General features: G+C 38.1%; 1 protein-coding gene across 2 annotated transcripts in view; it reads left to right on the forward strand.

The window, feature by feature from the left end:
- Nucleotides 1–13628, forward strand: part of ERCC6L2 (ERCC excision repair 6 like 2) — a 156742-nt gene that overhangs the window by 119381 nt on the left and 23733 nt on the right. For both annotated transcript variants that reach the window (XM_088838103.1, XM_088838104.1), the window contains one exon: nt 3902–4056. In XM_088838103.1, the coding sequence (XP_088694229.1) occupies nt 3902–4056 (155 nt within the window). The remainder of the gene's footprint in view (nt 1–3901; nt 4057–13628) is intronic.

A 13628-nucleotide genomic window follows, 5' to 3' on the forward strand; every position in this document is an offset into this window, starting at 1 on the left:
CAATCTAGTGTTACACAATACTCCAGGATCATCTCATGCATTTTCTGCCTCAGACCTAAAATCAGTCATTTCTCTGAGAAGTCTTAGTTTCTTTTAGTGAAAAAATGTGTTTCAAGACCACACTCTGGTGCTAGAAATGATCATTGCTACTACTTGCTTAGTTATTATTTCTGGGTCTTTTCAGTGGATAAATTGTGTTTATTATAAATTGTGTGCGTATATATGTATATGTGAGTTTATATATGTGTGACATGTATGTATTTTTATATATGAGATAAAATACTTCATGAGTTCATTTTCATGCTTCCATATTTATTCTTTATTTGGCGGTATAGAGAAGGGATAGGCTACCCACTCCAGTATTCTTGGGCTTCCCTGGTGGCTTAGATGGTAGAGAATCTGCCTGCAATGTGGGAGACCTGGGTTTGATCCCTGGGTTGGGAAGATCCCCTGGAGGAGGGCATGGCAGCTCACTCCAAAATTCTTGCTTGGAGAATCCCCATGGCCAGAGGAGCCTGGTGGGCTACATGAGGTCTCTAATAGTTGGACGTGACTGAGCACACCTAGAGCTTTTACTTAACCTCTTCTCTATCATATTTACATGCTTTTTCTTCTCTACTGATAATCCTGGCTCTTCAGCATATAGGGAATGATTTAATTATAATGTTCCATAATTACTCATTTTGTATCCATATTACACAAAAGTCAAATAATAAAAACATCAATACTATTGTAGTGTGATTCCTGGGAACATTAATGTTTGGGGCATACTCTCCATATGCTTTCCCATTTCTGCCTGTTTTTAAAATGGATATGTTATGTGTTCATTGTCAGAATACACAGTTACTGCCTTATACGCTCTCCTCTTAGATTTCATGTATTCTTGGTTTGCAGGTAACTATAAATTTAATGCTTCTCATTAGTCTTCATGTCAGTGTCTCTCTAGTCATTTTGATTGTCTGAAGCTTATATTCTAATAGATCTCTTATTTCTAGTAGATCCCAGAAAGTACTCATGAGAGTAATATTCTCTGAGATTCTTGTTAATAACAGTTTGTGCCCTTTGTAGTTAAAAGTCTGATTTGTATTGGTGATCCCTATGTTTTACCATTTTCTTGAAGTCTTTTACCTGATTTTAAAATTAGTTACAATTTTGTTTTGTAAGCTTGTCTTTCTGGCATTTAGGGATGTTATTCTGCTGCTTATTCTCTTTTCCATTATAATTTTTATGAGATTTGACCCTTTGCTCATTTTTATACAAATTCTTTCCCCTAAATTTTTAAAAATGAGGCAGAATTTAAGAAATCTTTTCTAATTTCACAGAGATTCACATTGTAATTTTTGCATAGTGTTCAAAACAGTAGTGGGATTTCTTATTTCTAACCCATTTCCCCTGCTTTGCTCTCGACCACCTCTTTTCCTCATTCCTGTTCTTCCTATTCTGTTCACTTTTACTTCACCCGAGCAGTTTTTCCTTCTTATTTGACCGTGGCCTGGGAGCCCTAGGGGGTCAGTTTGGGGAGTTCCTTAGGGCTAGCCTGCCCTAGCCCCTTAGGCAAGCCCCTTGTACCCTGTACTCAGCTTTAGAAAATGGAACATCTTCCCAAATATAGCTGCTGATCTCCAGGTAGCCCATTGTGCTAGAGTCTCCTATTCTCAGATCCATCAGATGCCACCCTGCCACTTCTTTCTTCCTTCACATAGACCCTGATGCCTACAGAGTGTGTAGCTCCTAGTGAGCTGAACCCAGCTTCTTGTATTTTAGAGCTAGTAGGAATATCTTGTTATGTAATTTTGTTGTAGGTGTTGTCCTTGGCTTTTGGTTTTGCAGTCTAGTTGCTCTCATGTTTTAGAGAGCTGGAAAAACTGCTTCCCCTTACCATCATTTGCCGACAACCTGATTAGTGATTTTTGAGTTAGCATTGCTTTCAGAAGTGTCTTGATTTATTCCCCCAAGAAATCACCAGAAAGAATCTGATATTTTGTTGTAGAAAACTTAATAATTGTGTTTGACAAAACAAGCTTTCTCTTGTGGTTTTTAGTAGTCTTCGTTTAAAAGTTCATTATGATTCATATTTTGATACCCTTGCCCTGCAATGGAAAAGTAGAGCCTTATGTAATTTTTCATAAACTGAAATGGTGTAAAGCAAAGAAGCAGTTACCTTAGGATACATCTTGTTAGTGGTCGCACAGGGTAAATCCAGGTAAAGCACAGATACTTACCAACACAATTCAAAGTTCTGATGGCTTAATGCTAAGATACTGAGTGTTGTTCCTGGTAAAGGAGCTTGGCAGTGCCATGCTTGCTGCCGAGGAGTATGCTGCCTCTTTAAGGTCTGGCTACAAACAAACTATTTCACTTTTTGCCCTTTTTCATAAAAGTGAAAATCCTCTTTGGATTTCTTTCTGTTAGAGTGAAAACAGTACTAATGTAAGTCTTTCAGAAAAGCTAAGTGGTAAAAAGCAAACGTTCAAGAAGTAGGGGATACCAATACTGGACTATCCTTTGGTTTGTGTGCAACAATTAGATTTTAGGTTTGAAGAATTATTGCATGAACTTTTGTTTTAAAGAGCAGCCAAGTTGGGTTTTTTTTTTTTTTTACTATATAAAAGATGTAATAGTTTGTGTGGAACCTATTTTGAATGTATAAAACGTGTCATTAAAATTAAGAATAATATCTGAGTCAATTTTTTACCAGAAAAATTCTTTGGATGGTTTTAAACTGTTGCTATATACACCCTACGGAGAAGGCAATGGCAAGCCACTCCAGTACTATTGCCTAGAAAATCCCATGGATGGAGGAGCCTGGTAGGCTGCAGTCCGTGGGGTCGCTAAGGGTCGGACACGACTGAGCGACTTCACTTTCACTTTTCACTTTCCACTTTCACACATTGGAGAAGGAAATGGCAACCCACTCCAGTGTTCTTGCCTGGAGAATCCCAGGGACGGGGGAGCCTGGTGGGCTTCCGTCTGTGGGGTCACACAGAGTCGGACACGACTGAAGTGACTTAGCAGCAGCAGCAGCAGCAGCATATACACCCTAACCGATATTTCAGAATTTAAGGAGAAAATTATCTTGTTTGCTCTTTTAGTCATTTAACAACATCTTGTTTTCTCATGATTGGCAATTCTGACTGAGAGAGTTTCAGGACTGAAAAGCACAAGTGTTGAAGGGCATAATTGAGGTTCACTGTCAGAGGTGTTTGAGGGAGCTTTTATAGACTTCAATTCTGGCCTTCTCTTTTAATGACCACAATTTAAAAGTAAATTATAGGTGCCTAGAAGCAAAGCAATAAAAAAAAAGTAGCCATTTTTAAACTTCTTTTAAATAAAAGTTGTAAGTTAATTTTTTTCATCTCCTAAAAACCTCCAAATCTTGACAATCTCTGGGCATATGTACAAAAAAGACAATTTACAAACAATAAAACTGAACAAAGCTGACCAAACAAAACTCCCTGGTCATAAACCCCATACCCCTACTTCATAACTGTAATCAAGTACTTGTTTAAAGGAACAGATGAGGTTAGTGCTACTTTTAAATTAGTAAACTTTTTTTTTTACATCAACAGAGATGACAAATTCATAGAAACAACCTTCTATAATGAATTTCCTCATTTCACACTTAAATCTAAAAATTGTTACCTGATATCAGAAATTCTTATATGAGAGGGAAAAGTCACTTCTAAGTTAACCTAAGAGTTTAAAAATATATTTGAACTCTTTAATTTTTTAAAAAAGCATATTGAGATATTGACATATAAACTCAGTGTTTTTCTTGAGGATTAAAAATAAGCATAACCTGTTTTAAATGTGTTGCTGATAATTTTTAAAGTATATCTTGAACTATATTGTTTCATCATAAGACATCAGTTAAAGTTAATAAACATCAATTACTTCTTAGATGGTGTTCAGGAAGTGGCTTACATTCACTCAAACCAGAATGTGATTGGATCAAGCAAAGCTGAAAATCACATGAGTCGATGGGCAGCACGTGATGTATTTGAACTGAAGCAGTTTTCTCAGCTTCCTGCTAACGTAGCTGTTTGCACTTCTAAGGTAAGAAGAGAATATACCTCTAGTTTTTATATCATTTTCACAGTTCCTTGATAGGATCTTCTCTAAGTAACCCCCTCAAAAGTACCAACAAGATTATAAATGACTTACAAATAAGTATAAAAAGCAGAATATTATTTGGGGCACTGTGTTCACAGAATGTTTTATATTAAAGGACAAATCTGTATCTAAATGCCTAATAATGTTGAGTTGCTTTAAATAGTTTCTTTAGTGAATGTTTGCCAAAAATGAGGACTCTGAGGGAATCAGTTTAATCAGAACCAAAACTGCTCCTGCTCATATGGAAAAAGGAAAGTGTATCATTAGATTTCTTCCATAATTTCTCATCTAAAATGAAGACACATACAAAAACTACATATAGAATTTTGTTTTTAACAAAAGGATTTTTAAAATTAATTTACTTTTTATTGAAGGATAATTGCTTTATAGAATTTTGCTGTTTGCTGTCAAACCTCAACATGAATCAGCCATAGGTATACATATATCACCTCCCTTTTGAACCTCCCTCCCATCTCCCTCCCCATCCCACCCCTCTAGGTTGATATAGAGCCCCTGTTTGAGTTGCCTGAGCCATGGGCTCTTCTCATTTAAAATTGCTGTTTTATAGAAATATGGCTTATATAAAAGTGATATTTACACTCTTACATCAAAAGCTTTAAAAAGTATCTTTTTCTCTTTGGCTTATTCAGTTCAGTGGTTCAGTTGTGTCCGACTCTTTGCAGCCCTGTGGACTGCAGCATGCCAGGCTTCCCTGGCCATCACCATATCCCAGAGCCTACTCAAACTCATGTCCATTGAGTTGGTGATGCCATCCAACCATTTCATCCTCTGTTGTCCCCTTCTCCTCCCACCTTCAATCTTCCCCAGCATCCAGGTCCTTTCCAGTGAGTCAGCTCTTTGCATCAGGTGGCCAAAGTATTGGATTTTCAGCTTCAGCATCAATCAGTACTGCCAATGAATACTCAAGATTGATCTCTTTTAGGATGGACTGGTTGAATCTCCTTGCAGTCCACGGCACTCTCAAGAGTCTTCTCCAACACCACAATTCAAAAGCATCAGTTCTTCAGCGCTCAGCTTGCTTTATAGTCCAACTCTCACATCCATACATGACTACTGGAAAAACCACAGCCTTGACTAGATGGACCTTTGTTGGCAAAGTAATGTCTCTACTTTTTAGCATGCTGTCTAGGTTGGTCATAACTTTTCTTCCAAGGAGCAAGCATCTTTTAATTTCATGGCTGCAGTCACCATCTGCAGTGATTTTGGAGCCCCCAAAAATAAAGTCAGCCACTGTTTCCACTGTTTCCCCATATTTGCCATGAAGTGATGGGATTGGATGCCATGAACTTTGTTTTCTGAATGTTGAGTTTTAAGCCAGCTTTTTCACTCTCCTTTTTCACTTTCATCAAGAGGCTCTTTAGTTCTTCTTCACTTTCTGCCATAAGGGTGGTGCCATCTGCATATCTGAGGTTATTTCTTCTGGCAATCTTGATTCCAGCTTGTGCTTCCTCCAACCTGGCACTTCTCACGATGTACTCTGCATATAAGTTAAATAAGCAGGGTGACAAAATACAGCCTTGATGTACTCCTTTACCAATTTGGAATCAGTCTGTTGTTCCATGTCCAGTTCTAACTGTTGCTTCTTGACCTTTGGTTTATTATTCTTTCTTAATTCCTGAGAGTTAAATGTCTGAAGAATAGTTTTTCTACCACTTTATGTGTACAAATGAAAAATTGGTATTGTATATAACAGTGACACTCTGTTTCAAGTTTGTGCTACTTTTGGAATGAAGTGGGTAAAATACCTCTGAATTGTCAAGCTATCTTCATTTATTTGTACCCCATCTGGTTTGGAGGCTTTCCAGGTGGCACAGTCATATAGAATCTGCCTGCCAATGCAGAAGATGTAGGTTCGATCCCTGGGTTGGAACAATCACCTGGAGAAAGAAATGGCAGCCCACTCCAATATTCCTGCCTGGAAAATTCCATGGACAGAGGAGCCTGGCGGGCTACAGTCCATGGGGTCGCAGAGAATTGGACATGACTGAGCATACGAACACATCTTGTTTGACAAAGATTTTGGATCATTTTTATTAAATCAGAATAAAAATTCATGACCAAGGAAAATAAAAATTAAGATAGAAGTTCAAGGCTGGGAGGAAGTTAGAATGCAGATATGTAAGATTAGAATGCAGGTATGTAAGATACACTATACTTACCCAGATACATTTTTTAATAGCAAATTTGATTGAGTCTCCTTGTAGACAAAGGAAGTGAACAGTGTATTTAGTATTTTCTTAACTAGTCCATTTGGAAATGTGGACAGTTTGGGTGATCACGATGACAAAGTGCCTGACTGGCATTAAAGTCTGGAGGCAGGGCTGTCATGGGGTGTGGGGAGGCCCAGGAGGGTAGGTGAGGAAGCATCCCACATGCCAAGAATTGTTCTGCCCAAAATGCCATAACACCCTGCTGAGAAATGCTGAGCTAAATGTCCTTAAAGAAAAAAAAAAAAAGTGAAAACAAACACACAAAAACAGTTCTTCTGAAAAGGAGCAAAGCTTTTCCTAGTGCTTAATTTGAAAGAATTTGTCACCCATTTTGAATGGGGACCACTGCATGACAACAGTCAGTTGTCTTATAATTTCCTTGGTGACTCAGTGGTAAAGAATCCACCTGCAATGCAGGAAACACAATCCCTGGGTCAGGAAGATCTCCTGGAGGAGGGCGTGGCAACCCACTCTAGCATTCTTACCTGAACAGTCCCATGGACAGAGGAGCCTGGCAGGATACGGTCCATGGAGTAGCAAAGAGTTGGACACAACTGAAGGGACTGAGCACATTGTCTTGTAATATTCTTAGAGTTATTTTAATATTGGGCTTTGAAAGGCCGTGCTTTTAGCATTTTTTGATGTAATCCAAAGGCCTGGTTCCAAAGTGCAAATCATATAAAAGCACTTTCATGGCACAAGTATGCTACTTTTTTATATTCTCACTTTACCTAGGAGTATACCATATCTCAAGCAGTACTGTAAATATCATTTCTACAGTTGTACTACCTTGTAGAAGCTATATGAAAAAGGTAGGCAGAAATGTGCTGGGTTTGCCAGAAATTTGCTGTATTAAAATGAGGAGCATATTAGAATCTTTTAAACAGACAGCTAATTTTTTATTAGTTTTTTTTTCTTTTAAACCATGCCTATTATTAAAACCATGCTCTTTTCCAAACAGACTTTAATGTGAAAGGTCAAAAAACTTGACAAATTCTGTAATACATGTTAATACAGTATTTTAACTGGATATTGGTCACTAGCTTATTTAAATATTTCTCAGAGAAGAAATTTATAGCCATATAATACCTCCCAAAATGGACCAAGAAGCAATAAAAAGTCCCTTTGGAACCTTCATAAGGCAAGTTGTAAAATCGAACATGATGGAAATATAGTTTGTTGTTTGCTGTTTAGTTGTTAAGTCATGTCCGACCTTTTTGCGACCCCATGGACTGTAGCCTGCCAGGCTCCTCTCTCCATGGGATTTTCCAGTCAAATATATTGGAGTTGGTTGCCATTTCCTTCCCCAGGGGATCTTCCCAACCCAGGGACTAAACCCATGTCTCCTGCATTGCAGGTAGATTCTTTACCATTGAGCCACAAGGGAAGCCACTGATGGAAATATACTTTGCTTTTAATTGGGAATGATGGGAAGGGAGTTTCATATTTACATTAGCAATACAAATAGTTTTCAACATTTTTTAGCCTAAACATTCTTGAGATGGACAGTACAATCTCATCAGAAACCTTGTTTCTTCACAGTGATGTTCAGAGTGAGGGACATTTCTTGCCAGGAGAAACAAATTGGAATACCCTGCCCCTGGAGTTTCTGATATGCTTTTTGAGGCCATATATCTCCCTCATCACACATAGACCAATTTAGCAGAACTTTTTCAAGGAATACGAAGAAATCTGGTGTTTAATGACTGGATCATGGTGGGTATAAAAAATATTCAGGGAAATTTTAAAGCCATTAATCTGGAAGGCCAATCCCATGCCACCAATGCTAGCAGGGCAAGAACAGTCTATTTAAACATACTCATTTCATCAGCTAGCTTCTTTAAATCAATACTTGATATAATAGAATTCTGACAATGAGATTTAGTCCCTCAGATTTGACCTATATCATTTAATATGTCAAGTTAATAGTATCATTGTACTTCAGCATCTTGAAAGCTGTCTTGTATTATTTATGTACAACAACCACTTGAGGACAGTATTATAAACTTACCATCAAAAAAGAAAGATCTTGGGTATATACTGCTATACATAAAATAGATAACTAATTAGGACCTAGTGTATAGCACAGGGAACTTTTCTCAGTACTCCATAACGACTTATATGGGATAAGAATCTAAAAAAGAAGGGATGTGTGTATATGTATAATTGATGAATCATCAGTGAATTTTGTACATCTGAAAATAACACAGCATTATAAATCAACTATACTCCAATAAAAATTTAAATAAACGAATAGATAGATTTATAAAAAGAAAGGTCTTGGTATATGAAAATCAGTTTTCAAAATAGATAGTGATCATACATACTTAGGATGTTCTTAGTTTTTCACCAATGTCAAAAACTAAACCTCTTGTATTTTTTACTTAAAACCCAGCCCCTGGATGTACGTCATGCTTTTCTCCTTTTAGTTTATTTAGAAATAAAAGAATTCATATAATGAGACATCTTCCATTTGTTGAGCTCTAATCTTCTCAAGGCAGAGGAATTTTGATAGTTATAACTGGTCTATGGCATGGAATCTATTCAGTTGTCAGTTTGAATTATAACTCTACCTGATACATACTTCTTTTGTGACCATGAAAAAGTTACTTACCTTCTCTGTGCCTCAATTTTCTTGTGCTTAAAATACAAGTAATTATACTTCTTACTTCAAAAGGTTCTTGTGAAGACTAAATGAGATAATGCCTGTAAAATGCTCTGAACAGTATCTGACACTGTAAGCAGTTAATGAGTAGTAAGTATTGTCATTGCAACCGATGGATAAGACTGACGTCAGGTCTTTAACTTCCCTAGAAGGTGAAAATCAACAAGGACAAATAATCTATAAACAGTCTTGCGTGCCCTGTGTGCCCAGTTGGCTTCAGTCATGACCGACTCTTTGCAGCCTCATGGACTGCAGCCTGCCAGGCTCCTCTGTGCATGGGATTCTCCAGGCAAGAATAGTGGAGTGGGTTGCATGCCCTCCTCTAGGGGATCTCCCTGACCAAGGGATCAAACCTGCATCTCCTGCACTGCAGGCAGATTCTTTACCACTGAGCCACCAGGAAAGCCCTATAATCATATTTAGTTATAAGTATAAGAATGGGTGGTGCTAGTCCGTCTGGGGCTTTGAACTTCCTTTTAAATAAAAAACTAAGAATGCTTATGCTATTAATATAGTATTTTTCAAATTTTTATATGTGACTAAGTTTTTGTTTCTGAAAACAAAGTCACTCAGTGCTTTATGCTGCTGCTGCTGCTGCTAAGTCACTTCAGTCATGTCCGACTCTGTGTGACCCCATAGACGGAAGCCCACCAGGCTTCCCCATCCCTGGGATTCTCCAGGCAAGAACACTGGAGTGGGTTGCCATTTCCTTCTCCAATGTGTGAAAGTGAAAAGTGAAAGTGAAGTCGCTCAGTCGTGTCCGACCCTTAGCGACCCCACGGACTGCAGCCTACCAGGCTCCTCCATCCATGGGATTTTCTAGGCAAGAGTACTGGAGTGGCTTGCCATTGCCTTCTCCACAGTGCTTTATAATTTATATTAATTTTATTTTAGGCTTTTCTGTATTCAAGTGAAAATTATTAGTGACTTTTCAGTTTAGAGCTGATGGATCTAGTTTCTGTTTAGGTTCATCTGTTTAAGTGATTGCTTCTAATTCATGATATCTCCCTGGCTGCCAACATTCATTCAGATGAGTGAGACAGCACTCTGCCATCAAACTAGTTGTTTTGCATCTCTATACGTAGTACTCTGGGTTTTCTTCATGATAATTCTTTTGGAAACTAGAAACTAATAAAGTCAGTGAGATGGAATGGTGTTAGTGTTGTGTTTCTCTTTACTAAAACTATTTGTAAAGATGATTTGAAATATTGATGACATTTCAAAGTCATTCACAGAATTTCTAAGGAGAAAACTGTTTGCAGCCACTGATTTTATCATATCTGGATGATGATACTTCAACACCTTTAATGAGTAAATCATTGAAACATACCACCATCTTTGGTTAGAGGTATGTATGTCACTCACTGAGAGGTTTTGCAGCTCACTGTGTGGTCATAGGTGGCAGTGATGGAGTTGCAGTCTAGAAAAAAATTTTAAACCATTATGGAAGGAAAAGAGAATAAAGATAAATAAGACAAGATGAAGGCAAAAAGGCTCAGCCGTAGTATTAGAAATATTGACAACCCTCTTCTTTCTGAAATCTCCAAATATCCCTAGACCTCCCAGCTCAAGTACAGTATCTTTCTTCTAGGGTTTACATCCAGAATCTTTTTGATTTACTGAGAATTCTTTTGAGTGCTTCATGTCTGTCATCAAAGATTTATTAGAGACTTTTGTGTTTGAAAAGAGTTTGTGTGTGTGTGTGTTATGTCTGTGTGTGGTCTCTCGGTGTGTGTATTTGTGTCTGCAGCCAGATGCAGATGTGCTGCCTCAGTTCCTAAGAAAACAAAACAAGTCCTCTTTATTTGTATGAAGGCAACACAAGATTAACAGTGCCACAATATGCAAGTATTTTACTTCCCAAGGAATACTGTAATTGAGTCTAAGTGAGAGTCTTTAACTAAATTGCAAAGGACCACCTCATGCGACGAGTTGACTCACTGGAAAAGACTCTGATGCTGGGAAAGGTTGGGGGCGGGAGGAGAAGGGGACGACAGAGAATGAGATGGCTGGATGGCATCACCGACTCTGTGGACATGAGTTTGAGTGTACTCCGGGAGTTGGTGATGGACAGGGAGGCCTGGCGTGCTGTGATTCATGGGGTCGCGGAGAGTCGGACACGACTGAGCGACTGAACTGAACTGAACTGAATACTAAATGAAAAGCTTACAAAGGAGAAATAATGTACACTGCAATCATAAATAACATATTGTAGTCTTTCAGAGTTTCTCAGTCCTTTGATGTAATTATTAGAGACCAAAATGGCAAAAGCTATGAATCAAATAAATTTCAACCATATATTAAGAAAAGTTCTAAAATATACTGTCTTTCCCATATTTCCTTTGGTTTCTTACAGCGTATACTTTTATAAATTAATTTCTACTTATAGAACTTATTTGATAGATATATTGAATTAAAACCTTAAATTTCTAATTATGCCTGTTTAGCAGTACAAAACTATGTAAAATAAGAACTTGCTTTACATTCAGTTGTGCTTGGATATTTCAGAACTATTTCTGAGAACAGCTTATTTTAAAAGATAAGATGTCTGATAACAGGAGGGAAAACCTGTGTGATTTAGGTTTAAGCTTAGACCAAACAGAAATGTTTAAGCACTGGAAGGAATGGATAATACCTTTATTATTAAGTTAAACAAGTTAACTTGTTCTTTTACTATATGGAAGTTTGTCATAAAACTTAGCCATACCTGTGTGATGTGGTACCTCATTTTTTCAGTCAACTGTTATGTTTTCAACTTAAGCTTAAAGTTTTCTGAAAAGATTATACAAAGACAGCATTCAATTAAGGATTAATCACCTTGGCAACTGAGATGTGGTGACTGAAAGGGGGAGGATGTATTCTCCCTCAGTTTCCTGCCAGCTGTCATAGTCAACCTCTGTTGCCTGAATCCAAGCCAAAATATAGACTGTGACCAACTCGAAGAAACTATATCTGTATTTTTATAAATTGGTACAAGTATCAGACTATAAAAGAAGACTTAATCCCCTGAATGGGATGACAGACACTTGGCACTCTTGCCAGTGTTTGACAGAGAAATAACGGGTCGCTTTGTAGTAAAACCTGGATTAATAGTAAACCCTTCTTTATGTTACTGCAGTGTGGTGTAAATGAGAGGACTAAGCATGCTGTCAGCCTGGGGTCGGAGGTGGCATGGGGGAGAGAGTCTTTTATATAACCAGTGCAGGTTTAAGCACTGTTCAGAATACTGTAAATACAAAATGCTGTCTTATTAAGAACTTCTCTTTCTCATATTTGTATTAGATTGGCATTTTGTAGGTTACTTAAAGAAAGGATTTTTATGAGCTATGGTGGATTTGATTGCAGTATGTTTATACAGCTTTTGGAGTCAGCAAGAAGAGATGGGCTGTTTACAATAAGCAGGCTTTAGGGAGATACAGCATTCCATTAGCCTATTTTTCAGGATAGTGAATGGCATGATGGTTTAAAGTAATTGTTCACAAACGACTGGTTTATGAAGTAGTCCAGTAAGTAAGGTGTATGGTTTCACCATGCAGTGGAATTAACTCTTGCTGGGTGGGATTTTTCACAGTCTTAGCATTTTTCTGTCTTGAGATGTTAATTTTATAGTATTTGCATCAGAAAGTTTTTCTTCCAAGTGATTTTAGTAAAGATCAGATTTTTAAAGTTGTGTGTGTATATGTATAAAATTATGGGACTGGTGTTGGCATGAAGAAGGCTTTTGTATTTCTATCCTTAGAACTAGGATTGATTCAGAGAGATAGACAGTGTCATTTGTGAAAATCACCTGTTACCTAGTCACAGGAATGAGAATCTGGCATTACCTATAAACACATATTCCACTTCTAGCTGGTGGCGACGAGGAGCTGTGGCATCCTTCCTTACAGGGATATTACCAGGACTGGTGGAGTCATGTCACTAATGAGCTAATGGGGACAAAAGCACATTCAATTCTTTCCAGAAAGACATCAGTTCAGTTCAGTTGCTCAGTTGTGTCCGACTCTTTGTGACCCCATGAACCGCAGCACACCAGGCCTCCCTGTCCATCACCAACTCCCGGAGTTCACCCAAACCCATGTCCATCGAGTCGGTGATGCCATCCAACCACCTCATCCTCTGTTGTCCCCTTCTCCTCCTGCCCTCAATCTTTCCCAGCATCAGGGTCTTTTCAGATGAGTCAGCTCTTCATATCAGGTGGCCAAAGTATTGGAGTTTCAGCTTCAACATTAGTCCTTCCAATGAACACCCAGGACTGATCTCCTTTAGGATGGACTGGTTGGATCTCTTCGCAGTCCAAGGGACTCTCAAGAGCCTTCTCCAACACCATAGTTCAAAAGCATCAATTTTTTAGGGCTCAGCTTTCTTTACAGTCCAACTCTCACATCCCTACATGACTATTGGAAAAACCATAGCCTTGACTAGACGGACCTTTGTTGACAAAGTAATGTCTCTGCTTTTTAATATGCTGTCTAGGTTGGTCATAACTTTCCTTCCAAGGAGTAAGCGTCTTTAAATTTCATGGCTGCAATCACTATCTGAAGTGATTTTGGAGCCCAGAAAAATAAAGTCAGCCACTGTTTCCACTGTTTTCCCATCTATTTCCCATGAAGTGATGGGAC

Source organism: Moschus berezovskii, chromosome 7 (genome assembly GCF_049115385.1).
Source record: "Moschus berezovskii isolate FMDL1 chromosome 7, NW_MosBer_1.0, whole genome shotgun sequence".
Lineage (NCBI taxonomy): Eukaryota > Metazoa > Chordata > Mammalia > Artiodactyla > Moschidae > Moschus > Moschus berezovskii.